The sequence below is a fragment of the Vicia villosa genome, unplaced genomic scaffold (assembly GCF_029867415.1).
Source record: "Vicia villosa cultivar HV-30 ecotype Madison, WI unplaced genomic scaffold, Vvil1.0 ctg.003184F_1_1, whole genome shotgun sequence".
Lineage (NCBI taxonomy): Eukaryota > Viridiplantae > Streptophyta > Magnoliopsida > Fabales > Fabaceae > Vicia > Vicia villosa.
Genome location: NW_026706133.1, coordinates 5,872 through 27,516, shown reverse-complemented (window position 1 = coordinate 27,516; position 21,645 = coordinate 5,872). Strand labels below are relative to the sequence as shown.

At 31.5% G+C, this 21,645-nt stretch overlaps 3 protein-coding genes across 6 annotated transcripts; 2 read left to right on the top strand and 1 right to left on the bottom strand.

Moving 5' to 3' along the window:
- The first annotated feature begins 928 nt into the window (after window positions 1-928).
- LOC131640535 (uncharacterized) lies at window positions 929-8,774 on the top strand. 4 transcript variants are annotated; one of them, XM_058910937.1, is made up of 10 exons: window positions 929-1,136; window positions 1,252-1,314; window positions 3,401-3,556; window positions 4,386-4,530; window positions 4,616-4,694; window positions 4,889-4,998; window positions 5,071-7,323; window positions 7,411-7,749; window positions 7,820-7,925; window positions 8,001-8,774. In XM_058910937.1, the coding sequence occupies exons 7-10, from the start codon at window positions 5,084-5,086 to the stop codon at window positions 8,598-8,600; spliced, it is 3,285 nt and encodes a 1,094-aa protein (XP_058766920.1). In that variant the 5' UTR covers window positions 929-1,136; window positions 1,252-1,314; window positions 3,401-3,556; window positions 4,386-4,530; window positions 4,616-4,694; window positions 4,889-4,998; window positions 5,071-5,083; the 3' UTR covers window positions 8,601-8,774. The 4 variants fall into 4 exon arrangements, with proteins under 4 accessions (XP_058766920.1, XP_058766918.1, XP_058766919.1 ...); XM_058910935.1 differs by having other exon boundaries at window positions 929-1,166; XM_058910936.1 differs by lacking the exon at window positions 4,386-4,530 and having other exon boundaries at window positions 929-1,166.
- Window positions 8,775-13,068: 4,294 nt separating this feature from the next.
- On the top strand, window positions 13,069-17,050 carry LOC131640528 (plant intracellular Ras-group-related LRR protein 6-like). Its single transcript, XM_058910929.1, has 3 exons — window positions 13,069-13,384; window positions 13,544-13,713; window positions 16,194-17,050. Exons 1-3 carry the CDS (start codon window positions 13,169-13,171, stop codon window positions 16,858-16,860), a joined length of 1,053 nt encoding a protein of 350 aa, XP_058766912.1. The 5' UTR covers window positions 13,069-13,168; the 3' UTR covers window positions 16,861-17,050.
- Window positions 17,051-19,728: 2,678 nt separating this feature from the next.
- LOC131640529 (uncharacterized) lies at window positions 19,729-20,551 on the bottom strand. Its single transcript, XM_058910930.1, has one exon. The coding sequence runs from the start codon at window positions 20,440-20,442 to the stop codon at window positions 19,909-19,911; it is 534 nt and encodes a 177-aa protein (XP_058766913.1). The 5' UTR covers window positions 20,443-20,551; the 3' UTR covers window positions 19,729-19,908.
- Between the last annotated feature and the right edge of the window lie 1,094 nt (window positions 20,552-21,645).

Sequence of the window (21,645 nt, the reverse complement as noted above, 5' to 3'; positions counted from 1 at the left end):
ACTCCCCCCTCAAGTGAGAAGGTATTCATCATACTCCACTTGGATACTAGAGAATCAAACAACAATCGTGGCAAAGATTATGTACTAGCCTTAAGAACATGGAGTCACTACCAAAAAAAATGCCATATTGTGACACTCATTTCTAGTGATGGCTAACTATTTGTCACTAAATATCACTTTTACCTACAGTTTTACTCTATCACTAATATTTGTCACGAAAGACCACTTTTACCTACAGTTTTACTCTATCATTAATATTTATCACTAAATATTACTTTTACCTACAGCTTTACTCTATCACTATTGTCCTATTAGACAAAAAAACATATAATTGATTTTTACTCTTAAAGCAATCAAAATTAACTTTATATTTTAAAAAAATATTACTATTTTCATTAAAAATGCTTTAATTATTTATGATAGCAAAAATTAAAATAATTTTTTTTATTTAAACAAAAATTATTTTTGCTCACAAAATAATTTTTAACAAAAATAAATTGTAGATTATAAAAATAAAAAATTATTTTAATTTATTCTCACCATAAAAAATTTTATTTACTACTAAAATATCTTTATATTTAATACATTTTTCCATTTATTTATATTTATACTCTTTTTCCTTTTATTTGTATAAACTTATTTAAAAAAAATTAATTTTTACAAAAATTAATTATAGATTGTAAAACAATTATTATAGATAAAAAATTATTTTAATTTATTCTCACCATAACAATTTTTACTTATTACTAAATTATCTTTCTATTTAATACCTTTTTCCTTTTATATATATATATATATATATATATATATATATATATATATATATATATATATATATATATATATATATATATATATATATATATATATATATATATATACTCTTTTCTCTTTTATTTATATAACTTTATTTAAAAATAAAGTTTAACACCAAAATCGAAAACTGTTTCTCACCCTAAATCGAAAACGTTCTTCACCCCAAAATCAAAAATGTTCTTCACGCTGAAATCGAAAATCGCTCTTCACCCCGAAATCGAGAATCGTTCTTCACACTGAAATCGAGAATCGTTCTTCACCCTCAAATTGAAAATGTTCAATCGTTCACACAAATCGTTGACAAAAATGGTTCTATCACTGTGAGATTCCTTTTTCATCTTTCATTCACTGTGAGTTTCAGATTCCTTTTTCAATCACAAAAATGGTTTTCCAATTCTGAAACTCATCTATTTTATCTTTCATTTTCATATTCAGGTATAGAGTACGTTGGGGATTTAGAACCAAAAACTGATCTGAGTTTCATATCTTCAAGTTCAGGTGATTTATTGTTTGTCTAATTTTTCAATTAGGTTTGTGATTTATTACTTTAGCACTTTGATGCTTAGAGGATTTCTTGGTGTCATAGAATGGTAAAATTTAGTTACAGCTTTTGGTTTTAGGCAAACGAGTGTGTTTTGTAGCAGTTTTTGGAATCTCTTTGCTGGGAGTGCAATTAAGAGAGTTTGTTTTTTGAAGTTTTCCTAGGATCAAATTATCAGTTTAGGTGAATTTGTTGGATTTTTTACTGGAGCTCTTTGTTTAAGTCTTATTGTATGATTATGTTTTATGTTTGTTACCATATTTTGTATTTTTTAAGATTAGAATTGGATCCTTCAGCCTAACACGAATTAAACTAGAATTGGAGGTTCTCATTATATGATTATGTTTTATGTTTGTTACCATATTTTGTATTTTTTAAGATTAGAAGTGGCTCAGCATCAATAAAATCAGAAGTTTCTTCTTAATATTTTGAAACTTGTGATTGCTGAGATTACTTTGATTTTGAATAGACTAATTGTCTGAATAACCTTGATATAATTGTGGTTATTTTTATTAGCCACTTGTTGGTGGATGTTTTTGATGCAATTGGGGATATTTGCAAACTTGACAAAAATTATATGATTCTAAGTAAGGATTCACAAGGGATAATAAAAAAGGTGTCTTAGATGCCATGATCCATAAACTAAGTAGTTGCACAATTATGGTGAGCATTTTCATCAGAGGCTCAGGATATATAATTAGTGATCACAGTTTGATATGATATGCATGTTAGTGTGTGCATCAACTCACAAACCAAGCATTTTGTCGGCAGATGCATACCCTCGCATTCTCTTGCTCTTTTTTTGGGTCGAGATCAAAGTTGCTCTTTCTAACTGTATGATAGGACTATGGGTTTGTGCCTAAGCTCAACCACTCAGCTGTGAATAGGAAGTTAGTGACTGTTGTGGCATTAGAGTCGACTCAATTATGTTAGTGAGTGAGAATATGATTGAAGAAGGAAAGTGGGGAAATCATTCATGTTAATAGTGATTTGATTGTTAGGAGAGTTTCTTTCTAATAGGAGCTTTTGTTTATATTAGTGACTAGTGGCGAAGTACTATTTAAGCCTTTATGCAGTGTCTGTTTTCATGTCTCAAGTTTTAGAGAGGCTAATTTTCTTTTAATCTGCATACATTAGTAATCACATGTGCTACCCCTGCCATTGAAATTAGGTTTGTGTTTTATGGTTGGAGAATAGTGCTATTGTTTTTCATTTTTTATCCCATCTAATAATTCATACTTTATAAATGATAATAAATTTGCATATTAATTTGAGATTGTCTTGCCCCAACATAACTTTCATACTATGTTGTAGCTCAAATTTAAAATGCAACAATAATTCAATTTATATGACAAATTTTGTACGTTACAGATATATGAGTTATGTAAAATGATATCCGTCCAAAATGAAATACAACATAACTTTTTACACTCTTTCATGAAAGATTGAAGCATATTGAGGTATATATCATTTCATTAATGAAAAGTTTCCATAGAGGCTTCTTATTACTTGACATGTTCTGACAGGAGAACTAGATGCAGATACCCCCAAAAAATTTCAACAATAATAGAATAGACTATATTTCTAACAGGCTGAGCATGATTAGCATACATATATACTCCAGCTCGAGGGGATTTTCAGAAATAGCCATTAGTTAAGTGTTATTGGGCTAGGCGTATCCCTCCCGCGGTGTGCTTTATTTCTTAGTATAAACATAGAGATAGGGGAAACAGGTCATTTTTTTCCTTAATTTTCTCTAACAGTGATAATGAAGATCCCTTTAACCCCTTTATCTCCATACAAGTAAAGTGACATTTGACAATATATCGGTGTCTTGTTGGACGACCTCCGAAATTTGTCATTCTTGTTTTCAGATTCAATGATTTATTAGCATAATCACCACTGTCGTTTAAAACTTCTTTATTTATCATATTAGTTGTGCTTGCTACTTAAGTGTTTTTTTTTTTATAAAATTAATGGTGATATTGGGTTAATTTATATGTGAAATCTTTATGTTTAATTTATTATCATGAATTGTTTCAGGCTCCATTATTAAAAAAGTATCCTGCAAACCTATCTGTCACAGCATATTCATACTTCTTTGGAGCTTTACTGATGGTAACTACACCATACTTCGTAACCGATGAGTCAACTGACTGGAGTTTGAATCAGTCTGAAACATTTTCCGTTTTATATGCTGTGAGTAACTAGAAATTCAAATCAATCTTTATCGTCATGAGTCATTTTTAGTTATATCGCTAATCATTTTGGTCCATTCATTGTTAGTTGTTTTATTTGATTCATCAAATTTCTTTTTTCTTTTTGTATTTCTTTAATGGAAGCCATTCTAAATAAGGATTTCTCTGATATGTTCTGGTAGTGTGGTTTCATTCTGTGTGGCCATGAAAGAGTGGGAAGTATACTTAAACTGGCAGCAGATGTGAAATAGGTCATGAATGTCAATGAAATTTGTATGCTGTGCTGTTTTTTTTAGCATGAAAAGAATGCGACCCAAATTCTCTGCAGTTATCAAATATTGTAGTCACTGCAGTCGATTGTTGGAAGGAGATTGGACAACTCATTTAAAATTCATCAAATCAGATTAAAAATACAACTTGAACTCTGAGCTGTCCGATCTTGATCCTACAGCTGAGATCACAACTACTGAAAATGCCAACTGCAAGAAATCCTTTTATAAAAGAGTGCAAGTGTCTTCTGTTCTTACATTTTAGAACTCAATGGTCTTTCTAAGTCAGCTCTTATCTTTGCATTCATCTGCCTATTCAACTTGAGATTGTAGTTTATATAAACAAGGTCAGCCACTGAGGAAATACTGTAACTTTGCTACGTACAGAGAAAAATTTGCGACCTTTTTCACAAAAGGAAAAAAGAAAAGAATTTTTTTATTAACAATCAAAACCTCCCATTCTCATTCTCTTCCAATTCAATTCAATTCAATTAGTTTACTCTATTTCAATTCTTTCATCATCCGAAACCGTTATGGTAACACTCAGGCATTCTCGCGCAGCACTTCGTAAGCCATCACTATCAACGTTTCAGACATTGATCTTCATCTTGTTTGTGATCTTCACAATCCTCATTCTCATTCTCTTAACTCCCCGTATCCCAAAATTCAACCACCTCAACTCCATCTCTCGTAGTAACACTCTCAGGTTTCTATTCAATTCCACTACTACAACTCATTTTACTGTTTTTTTTTTCTCTGTATGACATCTCTTTCTCTTCGATTCTATGCAGAAGCCAAGATGATGACAGTAAAAGTTGGGTTGAAATCATATCGTGGGAACCTAGAGCCTTTTTATACCATCATTTTCTGGTCAGTTTTTTTTTTTAAATTTAAATAACACTAATGAATCGAAAAATATAGAGATTTTGCTATATAAAGTGTCATTGAACCGTCTCTATATGTTACTCGGCCTAGATGAGTGTAACCTGTTGATCCAGTATTCAATGGCTGACAGCGACATTTCTTTATATTTTCTCTTAACACCTTCAAAGCTGTTGTGACAGTGACACTGAGGAAGAAGTGTGGGTTACTGGAGTCTGGAACTGAGTGCTGTCACATGCAAACAGAACAAACAACAAAAAATATAAACTCTGCAACTCATTGGATTGACCAGGTAAATGTTATTGCATATTATTTTAATGTTATTATTTTCTAATTAGTAATTTATATGACCATATATTTTCAGTTTGTTTTATCAAATGGATAAGAGTTGGATATCAAACAACTCTGCAACTCAAGAGGAGTACATTAGAGGTATTTTAAACTTTCTTGATTTCGCATTTGCAAATTCGTCAGAAAATGGAAAAATTTTATGCCCTTGCACTAAATGTGTCAATTGCAAGAAGCGCTCTCGTATGGATGTTTACGAACACTTAATCAGTCGAGGTTTTCTAAAAGGTTACATTCGTTGGATCTTTCATGGTGAGAAAGTTAGCACTTCAAATCCTGCAAGTGCATCTGAAGTACAACACGAGTTTGATCATGACATGAATACATTGATTCATGATGCATTTTCAATGCATACAAATAGTGATGATAATGATGCATATATAAATATGGAGGATGTGGATCCAGAAACATTCATAAATGAACATAATGTTCAACAATCTGAAGTGGGTGATAATTCTGATAAGTTCTTTAAGTTGTTGAAGGAGGCAGAACAAAATCTTTATCCTGGTTGTAAGTTTTCCAAACTATCCTTTATTGTACACCTGTACCACTTAAAGTGCCTAAATGGATGGACAAACAAAAGCTTTTCAATGTTGCTAGAGTTGTTATGTGATGCATTTCCAAAAGAAAATACATTGCCAAAGTCATTTTATGAGACAAAGAAGATTATTTCAGGGTTGGGATTATCATATGAAAAAATTCATGTTTGTCCTAATGAATGTATATTGTATTGGAAGGATTTGGCTCATACTAATGTTTGCCCTACATGCGGCATCTCAAGATGGAAAGTCAACTCTGATGATGTTGAAGGTAGAAAAAAAATACCTGCTAAGGTTCTTCGTTGGTTTCCTCTTAAGTCTAGATTACAAAGACTTTTTATGTCATCAAAAACTGCTTCTTTCATGACATGGCATGAAGATAGTCGAACTAGAGACGGACTCATGAGACATCCAGCAGATTCTTTTGCTTGGAAGGATTTTGATCATCGATATCCCGATTTTTCCTGCGACCCTCGAAATGTTCGACTAGGTTTAGCTTCCGATGGCTTTAATCCATTCAAAACCATGACAATTTCTCACAGCACTTGGCCTGTTGTCTTGATTCCATATAATCTTCCTCCGTGGATGTGTATGAAGCAACCAAATTTCATACTCTCGCTGCTTATTCCTGGTCCAAAAAGCCCTGGTAATAATATTGATGTATATATGCAGCCTCTTGTGGAAGAATTAAAGGAATTATGGGAAATTGGGGTCAAAACTTTGGATGCATGTAAAAGAGAGTCATTTCAAATGCATGCTGCAATCATGTGGACTATTAATGATTTCCCTGCTTATGCAAATTTGTCAGGTTGGAGTACTAAAGGACGATATGCTTGTCCATGTTGTGGTCTTAACACAGCGTCTAAATGGTTGTGTTATAGTAAAAAGTTTTCTTATATGTGTCATCGACGCTGGTTAGAGCCTGGTCATAAGTGGAGATACAATGAAGGACATTTTGATGGAAACCAAGAGTTTAGAGCTCCTCTTGAGGTACCCAATGGAAATATTGCTCTGAGACAATTGGAAAGTCATGAAAATGGGATGTTGTCCCCATGGAAAAAGAAAAGCATTTTTTTCACATTGCCATATTGGAAATATAATGTTCTTCGTCATAATCTTGATGTGATGCATATTGAAAAAAATGTTTGTGATAACATTGTTGGTACATTATTAAATTTAGAAAGAAAATCAAAGGATAATGATAAGGCTCGTTATGACCTTATAGACATGAACATAAGAAGTCAGCTACATCCAAGGATCCATCAAAGCAATGGTAGAAAGTATTTGCCTAGAGCTTGTTATCAAATGACATCAAATGAGAAGGAATCTTTCTTGGAAGTTCTAAAGAATATGAAATCTTCTGATGAATGTGTTTCTAGTATTCCAAGACGTGTGCAAGTGAAACAATGCAAGATATTTGGTCTCAAAAGTTATGATTGTCATCTCTTAATGCAAGAGTTTCTTCCTATTGCTATGAAAGGTTGTTTTCCCAACAATGTGAGTAAAGTGATAAGTGATCTTTGTCATTTCTTTAAAGAACTATGTGGTAAAGTGCTTAGTGAGCATAATTTGGAGCACTTGGAGAATCGAATAGCTAAAACATTGTGCCAATTAGAAAAGATTTTCCCTCCATCTTTCTTCACTATAATGGTGCATTTGGTAATCCATTTGGCATATGAGGCAAAAATTGCTGGTCCAATTCATTATCGATGGATGTATCCAATTGAAAGGTATGTAGTTTTATTGTTAGTTAATATCATTATAGTTTATAAAGGAAAACAACATTTTCTTATTTGATTCTAAAAATATTTTTGTAGGTTCCTTTTTACTCTAAAGTCATTTGTTCGTAATCGAGCATACTCGGAAGGTTCTATTGCAGAGGATTATTTAGCTAACGAATGCTTGATATTTTGTTCACGATATCTCTCTACGGTGGAAACACGGTTTAGTCGACCTAGTCGAAATGATGATTCCTCTTTTGTAGAAAATGCCAATGTGTTTAATCCTAGAGGTAGACCATTGGGGAGAAAAAATCTTGTTGGGTTTAAAGTGAAGAAAAGGAAAAGAGTTTCTCGAGTTTCTCTTGATAAAAAAACATTGCTACAAGCACATAGATATGTGCTTTTCAACAACACTAATGTTGACCCCTTTCAAAGGTAAAAATGTTTTGTTTTATACTCTTTTTGAAGTTTAATGTCTCTAATTTTAGTTTGGTATTTTTCTTAGAGAACACATTGACTTTATCAAGAGACGTAGTCGAAATCGTCGGCTATCACCATATGATATTGAAAAAATTCACAGTCGAACTTTTTCTGATTGGTTTCGCGAAAGAGTAAGTTTTCCAAAGTTTTTTCCATTATCAATATTTTATTGTTTTTCATGATCATTTTAACATTAATTGTATTAGGTAGCACGATTGGAAGAACAAGGAAGTACTATGGTCACAGATGAAATCAAATGGTTAGCACGGGGGCCATTAGAAGTAGTGAAAAACTATAGTGGCTATATTGTTAATGGGGTTAGATTTCATACAAAGAAGCGGGAAAGGTGCTTAAAGACTCAAAATAGTGGAATTTGTGTTACTGTTAAGACCAAAAGTTATGCCAGTACACGAGACAAACACCCTAAGGAAGGAGAAATAAACTACTATGGTTCATTGATAGATATAATTCAGTTGGATTATGCAGGAAAATATAAAATTGTACTTTTCAAGTGTGATTGGGTTGACATAAATAAGGGATGCAATATTGATGATTTTGGTTTGACATTAGTAAATTTTAATTACTTGCAACATACAGGAAATGATATATGTGATGACCCATTTATTTTTGCTTCTCAAGTTAAGAAAGTATTCTATGTGGAGAATAAAACACAAAATGATTGGTTAGTCGTTGTGCATGCTAAAGTTAGAGATGTATATGATTTGGGTGATGCTCAATCCAATGACATAGATAAAGGGCATGAGCAAGTCTTGGAAGAGATAAATGATGACGCTACACCCCCTTAAAGTTGACGCCAAGTGTGGGTGTCACTCAAAGTCCAATAGACATTTACCTACAGATTATTGACTTTTAGTGACACTTTTTGAATGTCACCGAAAGTCAATTTTCTTGTAGTGAGTACATATGTTTGTCTTATGAAAAGGTGATGAGTGGCTATATGTTTGTGTTATTGTATCTGATTGGCAATATTTTGTAGGCAATATGTCTTAAACAAGATGTTCTAACAAGTTGTAAGACATTCTCTCTCGAAGCACTTCATGGCACAATTATGGTAAGTGTGAAATTCTAACAAGTGTACTAAAACTTGTTGTAGGTAATAAAATAATTCGTCTCCACGAAGATTGTTGTATTCTAAAAAAGCAATTGTAACATGTATTTAAAATATAAAACTAGAGGTTTCACAGGGATTTTGAATAAACAGGATAAATAAATAAATAAAAATGTTGGAAAATTATCAGATTAAATGGCAACCAGGTCTTAATTCGTGTGCTTTGTATGTCATTCATGATGAAGGTGTCTACTTGGCTAAATTGAATTCTAAAAAATTATGACGATTTAACAAAGACCGGTTTACCCAATTTCTTAGTGTATAACTCACTATTTTACACTACAACTCCCTAATCCCTTAAGTCAGTTCAAAGTTAAAACAGACTAATCTGATACGTTAAACATTAACTCACGAGTTATAATTTTTTATTCCTAAATTAATTATTAAGTGGAACAGTTAATCGAGTTCATGTACACTAAGTTAGGGTCAGTAATCCCTATAAATCTAGGTTTGATCTATGCGTTCGTCAACACATGAAAAAATTTACACAAGAGATTAACTTAATAAAAATTATAATCTATATCAATTCATGCAAATAATACAAAATCAAACATGTGTCCAACCAAATCCATTCAGGTTCAGCTAATAAGACTTGATCTAAAAGTAACTTAACTACTCATATTCAAGAAATGCATAGCAATAAGTTTATAGGTGTGTTTGATTTGCAAAATATAAAATACTAGATAGAACAGTACTATAGAGTACAGAACAGTACAAGACAACTTTTTATATTGTACTGTGTTTGATGGTTACTAGACTGGACAACTATTTTTCCGATTTTGCTTGATATGTCTATGCACCAGACAAAATAATATAATTTCTAATATAATATTATTTATTGATATATAAAATATAATATTTACGAATCAAAATATTAAATAATAAGGAGAAAAAAAGATGAAGAAATAGTTTTTTTACTCTACTTTATTTAATATGTTTATGCAGCAGACAAAATAATATAATTTCTTATATAATATTTTTTATTAATATTTTTGAATCAAAATATTAGATAATGAGAAGAGAAGAAAATTAATAAATTGAGATTTTTTTCTCTACTTTATTTGATATGTCAATGAACCGAAGAAATACACTATAATTTTTATTATAACATTTTTTTATATATAAAATATTAATATTATATTTATGAATTAAAATATTAAATAATAAGAAAGAGAGTAAAAATTAATATTTTGATATTTTTTTGATAATTAGTGCTTGGGATAAAAAGTTGTCCCATGATTTAGTGGGGGACAAGAAATTATAGTTTTGTCTAGTACCATGATTAGTTTATACATCAAACAGAGTACAAAAAAAAAATTGTTCTGTCTAGTACCTCGTTTTTTAGCAAATCAAACGCACCCTATAGGAATAATACATGAAACTAAGGAAGAAATCTGGTCTTTAATGGCTGAAACCTTTGTTCCAGAGCTCCGCTGCATTGTTTCTTCGTCAAAATTGTCAACCCTCGTTGCGTCAGTTTTTCTGTCTTTTAAACGTGTCAGAAAAGTCCCTAAATCATACCACGACCACTTCCTTTCGTGCCAAAAAAATTCTTTATAACTACTGGACCGTGACACAACACTTTTTCAACATGGACTGGTGGCTCTTCAGGGGCATCATGAGGTGACACCTACCTCCTCTAGGAAGACAACGGCGGAGATGCATGAACCCCAAAAGTTGACGGCTTTACATCAAACGAACTAGAACCGACAATAGGGGTGGTAAAACGGGCTCGGTCTGTTGGGCATGCTCGTTTTTCCTGCACTTTTTTGCGGGCATTCACATAAAATTTTACATTTTTAGGCCTAAAAGGTGCAAAGTCCGCGGGCATTTCCCGCCCCATCGTCCTTTTTTGCGGAACAGGCCAAATTTTTAGGTCTGCACCCTCAATTATGTCCGCCCCCGCATCTCCTCTTTTTTTTTTCGGACTTTTACGAGACGGACCTAAATGGGGCGGACATGCCTGTTTGCCACCCCTAACCGATAGGGGCCTACGAGAGTCAGGCTCTTTTCCTACGAACTAATGCATGTTGCGATACTCCGTCGAGCCTCTATCTAGCTTGCTTGTCAGTAATAATGCCTATAATTAAAACACATAAGCATTATTCATATGAAACACAATGAAAATAAAGTCAAATAATGCAGACAAACCAAATACCAAAATGCATTTCCGAATTAATGGAAAATCAAATTTTGATCAAATGCAGAAGTGCGTTTTTGTATTAACCTACAACTCATAAAAATAAGAAAATGCCTGGAAATCAAACATGCTTAAAACACATTGTTCATCTAAACTACCTATCAAACACATCAATCAGCTAAATAATCTATCTATTACACTACTTAATTCTCAATTTCTACAAATGTAAAGAGAAATAAAAAAATATATAGAGAAATCAAAATCTTAACAAGTGTGAGTTTGATGTTGAGCTCTTTGATTGATTAGATGTTGAGAGTAGAAATTTGAAAGTAAATTGAGAGAGTTTGAGAGATTGAGATAGTTGAGAGAGGATTTGAGAGAGTAAAGAGAGGTGAGGAAAGAGGAGATTTTGGTGCGTATTGGATTAAAAACGTGTCTGAAAGTGCATTTTTATATGTTATACGAAGATGCATTTTAATATTATTTTTGACTTAATATTAGTATATGATTCAAAAACAAATGAATTGTGTATGAATAGGACGCGTTAAAAAAATTTCTATATTCTCTGAATAATTTTAGTTTTTCGCTAAAGTGTGAGAGCAAACCTTATAATAAAGAAAAAAGTAATTCCTCAATAATATTACAATGGAGCTAAGACAACTCAAGCTTATCATGTGTTCTTAACATCTCTAAGTCTATATTTCATATTTAAATATATTATATGAAATAAATTTCACATACCATTGAAACTCGAATTACAATTACTTATTTATTTATTAAAAACAAATAATAATTTTATGTAAGTATGATATAAATTATAAACATATGAATTAGAAATGAAATCATGATAATATTTAAAATGACAACAAATAAATATAATAATATATACGATAGTTTATACAAAATCCTACCGTCATTTCATTAGTTTGTGTTTTTTTTTTCCACCATAAACCAGTTTGGTGTTTATCTTCTTTTCTTTATAAGAAAAAGAGGTGTTTATCATGAATAAGCAATTACGCAGTCATTGACTTTTTAATATTTTTGTTTTATTTAGAAAAATAGTTTTTTGACTTTCATAAAATAATAACCAAAAACATAGTAGGTCGATAAAATCAAAATGAGAGGAACGTGGCTTAGCACACAAACCCTTACTCTACGGTTGTACTTTCATTGTACTTCACTTTCTTTTTCTTTCTTTTTATAAACCTTTGCTTTCTTTTTATAAACCTTTGCTTTATAAACCTTTGCTTTTTATCAACCTATATAAATATTTATCAACCTACATAAACTGTTTAAATTATATTATAAAAATATGTTAATTGTTAAATATGTTTTTTCATGTTTAACCATTTTATTTAAATCAATTTTGAAAGTTGTCTGTCCTCCAATAAAATTTTTAGTCATCAATCTCATTAGTTAAAAAACTTTGTCAAGTTCACACATAATTTTTTTCCTTCTACTCACTTGTATATAGGGGTGACAAAACGGATCTGACCCATCGGACATGTTTGTTTTTCTCGCATTTTTTTATGAGTCTGCCAAGGTTTTAAGCTTGTACTTTTTAGTGTTTCCATCCCGTTTTTTTCGAGCAAACGATTTTTCATTCAATTTAAAAAAAAAATTAGACTAAAAATGATCAATACCTGCGTATCTGCTCCGCTCCACCTTTATTTTTTTCGGGACAAAATAAGATTTTAAACCCAGATCTTCCGCTCCACCTCTATTTTTTTGCGGGACAAAATAAGATTTAAAACCCGGATCTTCAAATATATCTGCCTCACTTACTCTATTTTTTTACGAATTTTTACAGAATTGATCTAAATAGGAAAGACATTCCCGTTTGTCTGCTCGTAATTTATTAATGAGTCAAACTCGATGATCTTTTTTTCCTTAATCTTTATTATGAATTTTGTTTTGGTAAAATTATTCTTTTATTATAGAATCCATAATGCTCATCCGTACATCCTTTACACACTAATATTTATATATTGTTTACTTTTAGTTCTTCCCCACTTGCAACTTGCCTCCTCCTCCTCCTCCTTCTCTATATATCTCCAATACTCTCTCCTAACAATTTCATATTATCTAACTATCTATCTCCTTCCATGTTTGAACAACAACACTTTCAACTTCACGGTCACCATAACCAGCTTACGGTGAAGATGAATAATACGGTGAAAAGAAGAGAAATGAAAAAACCTAAAGAAGAAGAGAAGCTTCAAGTTATGGACTTGAGTGGCATGTCCTTGGACTCACTTCCAAAATCTTCACTTCATTTAGCCCTCGTTTCTAAGCTTGACCTATCTAATAACAACCTAAAGGTATGTATCCATAATTACACTTTCATACATGTTTTAGATGTCGCGGATTTGAAGCTGCGTCTGACATCAATATATATTTATACGGAAAAAACATATGTATTAATTCTAATAAATTTATTTAAATATATAATTGAAATTTTTATTATTTAATGGTGACAGAATATTCCGGAGTCGTTAACTGCGAGATTATTGAACTTAGAGATGTTAGACGTGCACTCCAACCAGCTCAAATCTCTCCCAAATTCCATTGGTTGTCTCTCCAAGCTCCAAGTTTTGAATGTCTCTGCCAACTTCATTGAATCTCTTCCTGCAACCATTGAAAATTGCAGGTATATTTTTTTAATTTATCTTTGCTTTTTTTAAGAAGAAGTTAATTTACCTTTCTATATTATACTATATACATATTTCGTCTGTGCATGTATATAGGTATTATGACTTTCTTTCCACATATATATTATTTGACTTCAAATTTTAAGGTGTTACATTTATTAGAAGAACTTCATGTTCAGTATTGTGCCTTGCATGTCTCACTGCCAAGAAAATTTTATTTGACTTGATAACCTCTGATTATTTATTGAAATTTTAATTGCTTAGTTCTAGATCTTAATTAGTTTGAAGAAAAACATTTAAATCCTTTTTTAAGATTTATTTGTAAAATTTATTTTTAAAAAGAATAATTATTTTAAAAAGTTTTTGTCTGTTTTTTACATATTTTTAAAAAATTAATTAAATTTATTTAAGTTTCTACAAAATCACAAACTTTTGAATTTTTTTGAAAACTCAAATTTAATAAAGACTAGGCTTAAAAGTTCATTGTTTGATAAAAATTATAAAATATATTTAATTATTTGTACCAAAACTATATATTATTGAGAATTTGGAAGAAAAAACATATATTATTGTTTCAAATGAGAAATATTTGTTTAATAGCTATTTTAAATTTTTTTTTTAAAATTGAGAATTTTTTTAAAAAGGTATTTCTATTGTAATTAATAAACATAAAAATGGGTAGGTGGAATATCACAATTAATTAACCTAAATGAATGTAAGAATTGTTAGCAAAAAAAAATTCTCAAATAAGTTATAGATACTATTAATAAAACGTTAGTGGGTCCTACAAGTTATCTACTCATCATCATACTAAATTATAATCCTATAACTTCTTTCTTAAAATTTTCCCTCCAAAACTCCCTCCAAAATTAATTCACTTATAAATTAATTAATAATTAAAACAAAATTAATTTTTAAGATACTAACTTTGAATATATATTTTTTATTTTTTTAGTTTTCTCTCTTAAATATTTGCAGTTTACTATTATTTTTCCATCGTGTTTTTTTATATCTAATTTTATCATTGCTTTTTATTCTTTATAAATAATTTATTTTGTAGATATGTATATTGTGAGAAAAATTCTATATAATTTTCATAAAAGAGTCATGTTTCAATTGTATTTTTCTCAGAATTTTCTATTTAGATATATTGTTCTCTCTTTTTATTTTATTTTATTTTATTAACTTATCACCAATCTTTTAACAATATGTACAACATTCCTATAAATTTCTAGCTTCCTGCAAGGTGCAGGGTTAATTATATTTTATTTTATTAACTTATCACCAATCTTTTAACAATATGTACAACATTCCTATAAATTTCTAGCTTCCTGCAAGGTGCAGGGTTAATTATATATACAATTATATTATTCTTTTTAATTTTTCAAATCTTATTTACTTATTACATTATTTAAAAAATATTCTTATTTTAGTTTTACAGGTGTCATGGATAAGGATAAGAGAATTATTTTCAATTACATTATTTATTTGAGTTGTGTTCTTTTCAATTTTTTAATCCGAGTTGGATTAAATTCAAAATTTTAAATTTTTTTCTATATTTATATTATTGATATTTGAAAGATAATTATAATTTAATTGATATTTGATTTAATAATATCTTTTTTTTATAATTATAGTGCTTATTTATTATCATTTTAGTTCTATTCAATTCCCTTTTCTTCTTATTATTATTATTATTATTATTACTATTATTATTATTATTATTATTATTATTATTATTATTATTATTATTATTATTATTATTATTATTATTATTATTATTACGTGGTTAGTGGAATAAAATATAATATTTTTTAAGGTATAGAATATGGTTAATGAGGTAAAGTATAATTTTTACTATTTTTTTTAAAATATTTTAATTTTGTTCAAAAATGTATATTATACATTTTTTATAACATACAAATTGTTAAATTGTTGCTAAAATTTTATATAAGAACACAAATATTAATAATAATATATTTTAAATTAAAATTTTTATGTTAACAATAATTTAATTTACTAAAAATTATCTGTGCATCGCACGGGTAGACGGCTAGTATGCGAATAATCATTATATTTATAATCGAGACGTAAACAGCTGAAAAATAAACAAGAAATATACGGCTGTCCAATATTTTAATAAATATCTAATCTTTTTTTGTTACCATATTTTAATAAATATCTAATCTTTTTTTGTTACCATATCTAATCATATTTACTTTCACATCATCATATGAAGTCACGCAAATCAAACAGGAAAATAACGTAATTGATGCAAATTGATATTTTATCACAATACTTTATTCAATACTTTCAACTGATTTAACCATCAGATAAAAAACAAATATTTAAAAACTCAATACATAAGTGTGACTGTGTGAGGTCATATATATGTGTATATCAATATTCGCATTGATGGTAATTTGCACATGGTTCTTTTTTCTAACTGCATGCGTATGTGTGAATTTTGACCAACCAGAGCTTTGGAAGAATTGAATGTGAACTTCAACGAGTTGAGCATGCTGCCAGACACAATAGGCTTTGAGCTCATAAAACTCAAGAAACTCTCTGTCAACTCCAACAAACTGGTATTTCTTCCTAGCTCCACCTCTCACCTTACGGCCCTTAAGGTTCTCGACGCGCGTTTGAACTGCCTCAGGAGTCTCCCCGACAACCTCGAGAACCTCATTAATCTTGAAACCCTAAATGTGAGTCAAAACTTTCAATATTTGGAGTCCCTGCCATACTCCATAGGGCTCCTCTTGTCTCTGGTTGAATTGGACATTAGCTACAACAGTATCAAAACATTGCCTGACTCCATTGGGTGCCTCCAGAAGCTTCAAAAGCTAAGCGTTGAGGGAAACCCGCTTAGTTCGCCTCCACCTGAGGTGGTGGAGCAAGGATTGCATGTGGTGAAGGAGTATATGTGCCACAAAATGAACTCGGGCAATAAAGTTTCAACCAAGAAGAGATGGTGGATGGTGAAATGTGGAACCTTCAATGGGCACAATAGAAGTGGAAAACACACAGAACACAGAGGTTTTGGCATGCTTCAATATCAGCCAATGAATGGTCTTGCAACACCAGGCTTCATGGGAAAGTTGTCACCTCTTCGCCTATTCTCACCCCGCCGTTCTTTCAATTAAGACGACGCCATAAAATATTTTGTAAAATATATGTATAAATTCTTTGCAGGTTAAAATAGTTTTTAAAGCATTGTTGGTTTCGAATTCCAACAATCAGGACATGGCTATTGTAAATGAGAAGAATATTGTTCGTGTATCATGGATTTGAAAATTGTGGGTTTGTAAAAATTCTTAAACCTGTTTATGTTAAGCTTCTTCTAATGTAAATTAATAACTTATTACTGAGTCATTTTTACAGTTCTATATCGTTGCAATTATGATGGCCGAGTATATTTGATGCTTTAACGCCTTGCTAATTTTAATTAAAGCTTGAAGATAAATGCTTCATCGCAGATAATATTCATCGACAATGGAATGAGAAAGTCTAAAACAACATAAATCATTAAGCTGCAGGTATATTAAGTATGAGAAAAATTCCATTTAAAGAATAGCAGAGACTATAGCAGTCCATTGGCCTCTGAAAATCGAGATCAACAGTAGCCACGGAATAATCACTTAATCATGGGATTTCTAAATGACGAACAACAATCATTACAAAATGGCTAAATTTTGATGGCATTTCTAGGGAGATTGAGGAAATGAATTAATGGATTAACAACCAAACGGTAAGTGAAAGCAAGCACGCCACCAGAAAGAAAAACCAATCTCATCAGTTCATCTATCCATTCCGACAAGCAGCTAGTAATTCGACTAAATTAGCACAAACGCTAAGCACAGTGCATACAGCTCAAAACCAAGAGAGTGTTAAAATATGGAATACTTCTGCCCCCAATGAACAAACCTATCTTTGGAGCTTAAAATATAATGCAATCCATGTTTCTGGATTTTTTTTCTCCTTAGGTATCATTTGACAAGCATTAAAGAGCAAAAGCATATATAAGAGATGACAGAGTAGCTTGGTATACAAGTATAAGAAAAAAAAACAATATCTTAAAAATTCACAAGAGCACAAAAGGGAACCTTCAATCTTAAAGACAATAGAGACAAGGGTACGAGGAAATAGGAGGAAATTTAGTGACAAACCCAAACTAATGTAGGCAATGAAAAGAGAATGGAAGAAGAGATATGATTAGTTGGGGTAAGAGGGAAGGGAGGGTAATAGAAGAAGATACAAGGGAAAGAGGTAACTTGAATAAGAGTGAGAGAAAATCGGACCTCTTGAATTTCCTGTGATACTTTATTTTCTCTAGTCTTCAAGATTTCCAAAAGTTTACATTTTATCCAGTTCTCTGCTACTGGTATTTAACCATGTCAGTGTGACCAAAGTTTAGTAAATAATACAAAGTACAAACACATCACATCTGATCCCAGTTCTGTAGCCCTTGCACTTTAAACACCCAAGCTAATCTAGAGTCTAGATAAAAAATATCTTTCACAAATTTTCTGGGGATAAAATTTGTAACGGAGGACTAAGACTTGGTGTGAGGTGCAGAGATTTGTTGCCATATATGACTAAGAGGTCATGGATTCAAATTGTGCAGTTAATTTTTTGCAAAAGCAAAGTGAAAAAAAAAAAACTACAAAATCCACAAGTCTAACCCTTTCCTAGACTTGTGGATTTTTTCAAAAGGGTAAAAACACAAGTTCATTTGACAGACCTGAGCCTCAGTGTGGATTTGCAGCTTCAATATGGCATCTAAGATGATAGGTTTTTCTTATAGAGAAAGGAACTGCTCCATTCAAGTCAAAATACTTAAACTGGAGGCAAACCAGCCTCAACATGGTTCAGACTATTCCTGAGATCAAGTTGTCTCCAAGAGACTTGGTGCCACTCGAACCAGGGCTATATTGACAAATTCATAAGTGAAAAGGACTACCATAAACCAATTTTACTTAATCACAAGTGAAATTAGAAAAGAAAAAAATGTTTTCAGAAATATTAGCAGGGTAAGACACATTGATCTCCCATCTTAAAGCAGAGTCTCTCACCTCTTATTTGCTTGGAGGACTGAGTTTTCCTTTACGTCAAGCGATCTCAAAGCCTACTTTGCTTCAATAGTACAAAAGGTTAACAGAAGAAAGAAAATCAACGCAAAGGTGTGTAATTATCAAGTATATTTAAGTTTATGAGGGAAGAATGGTTAATAACCATTGATCTTAGAGTCACTCGACAATGAAGATGGGTGCATTTTAGAGAACTGCTATGTCTTATGTATCTATGACGTATGGCTTTTAATGTTATTACAAAAAGAAAAATAGAAGTTTGGAGAGCATAAACTTAGGAAAGGGATTAGATTAAAAAAAAGAGGTATACTTCCATACTAGACAGAGATTGAGCAGGATCGTCCTTCAAGTAAGCAAGAAAAGCATATAATGAAATCACATAAACACAACACACTCCGTCTATCCTTAAACAAATCTGCACTCCACTTTTCATGCCTGATCTTTCATTCACCAGAATTGCTTGTAACCTATAGTCACTAGTCAGACAGTAACAACCACCACAAGAAGTATTTGCAAATCAAATGCAATCAGCAACAAAAGAAAACATCCAAGTAGCACAACATGCATCCATACACACCCAGACAAAAGGATGCCATAGTACACCAAGCAGCATTGCCCTTGGACAAACATGCTTTAATACTCAACAAGTAACACAAACCAATGTTGTCAATCACAGTGGTTTGTTCAAATTCCAATACCCTACAGCATTGTTAGAGCCTCTATTTGACAATATTTTGTACTAAACCTACACACTATTTGTTCAGATTCCATTATGCTATAGTTCTATACCACCAATATAGTTGCTATTTAACAACATTGACACAAAATCACAAATTCAACCCCAGATATCATTGCAAATCAAAGAAACAATAAAAACCACATAATATAACCACAACCATTTTATGCTAAAAATGTTAACCCAAATTTCAAGTATACCAAACCAACTAAATATCAGAAATCCAGAACAAGTCGCTATAGACATTTCAATTCAAATTCAGCAACCCTAATCTATCATAATCGGGAGCCAGAAATTATCATAATCATAGACAAATTCAAACTACAAAATTCATCAAAAAAAAGATAACAACAAAATGAAATTCAAATTCAGCTAAGATAAGCAGGGATCTTGATGCGAAGGAAGAGCATACTCATAACATAAGCAATAACAATCGACGAAACACCAGCTGAAGCATACGAAACCTTCACAGATCTATCACGGTTCCGATCAAGCGCAAGATCCAGCATTATAATCCCAACTCCACCGAGAACGAACATGAATCCCGAAGACAGACCTTCAATAATATACTGACCGTTAACACGGCCGGACATGAACACAACCGGTTTTACCGAACCGGTGTAGGGATCTTGCGTTGAACCGATACCGGGAGGCTCCACGATGATGTCGTAGACGATGCCGGAGACGACCATGAAGTAGGTGAGGAGGACGAGGGCGAAGACGACGTTGGAGGAGGGGAGGGAGATCGACGGGAGCTTCAGACGGAGACGCGGTGGACGGAGGAAGCTGAATGGGAGGATGCGGATGACGTGGAAGATCGGATCCATTGATCCGGCGGAGGATGAGTCGGTTGCGGTGAAGGATGAAGTGTGTTGAACCGGGTTCTCCGATTTGGGTGGCATTTTTCGGGTCGGGTTAGCACAGTCTATACTCTATAACGTTGAATTGAAGAGTTCTGAGTTTAAGAGAGTGCGAGGTGTGTAAAAAATCCAAAATGGATACTGAAAGAGACAAAAACTCCGAAATGGATTTTTTTTTTTTCCCTTTTTTAGTTTAGTTTTTTTTCTTCTTATTTCACACTCTATTTTTATTTATAAAAAGAATATTTATTATATACGCTAATTGCATATTTACATCCTTTAAAAAAATACATTATATTTTTATATCTTTTATCATAACTCATATTTAGTAATTAGTTATGTAATACAGACACCATTAAAAAATATATATATTTGTGACAGTGTTAATGTTCAAAACTGAGATAACATTTGTAATATTAATACAGCAATGCTATACTTACACCGCCGTACTCCTACACCGTATTTGACACCGTATGTACGGACGGTACTATTCACCGTCCGTACATGAACAGTAACATATTAAATTAATTTTTTTTTTTACATTTTTTTTTTAAATTTTTTTTTAATTATTTTTTTAATAATTTTTTTTACTGTTTGTAAAAAATTATTTGACAATACCTGCAGATTTATTTCCGGATTTACCTACATTTAACATTACTTGCGGATTTACCTAAATTCGTAGGTATATTCGCAAGTAAATTCGCAGGTATTGTCAAATTCGTAGGTAAATCCGCAAGTAAATTCGCAAGTATTGTCAAATCCGTAGATAAATCCGCAAGTAAATCCGCAGATATTGTCAAATTCGTAGGTAAATCCGTCAAATATTTTTTTAAAAAACATAAAAAAAAATTATTTTTTTGTAAAAAAATATTAATTTAATATTTTACTATTTATGTACGGACGGTGAATAGTGTCGTCCGTACATGAATAGTACGTCCGTACGGTACGGACATACGTCCGTACCGTACGGACATACGGTGTAGTGTATGTTTGGAGTGTAAGAATAGCATTTTTGTATTCTTAATTAGCATAATTTTATATATGAGGTCTTATATTTAGAGATGTATGTATGTAGTATATAGAAAGGAGATGTACACAAAATAGGACTTTTTCCCGCCTTAAAGGTACTAAACCGGATCCGACTACTCGTTAGACAACTGCTTTGATGAGTTTGGTTATCTGTTCATCATTACAAAGGACCTTAAGAGGAAGTACTAAACTTATGGATTCCCAATGAGAGTATGC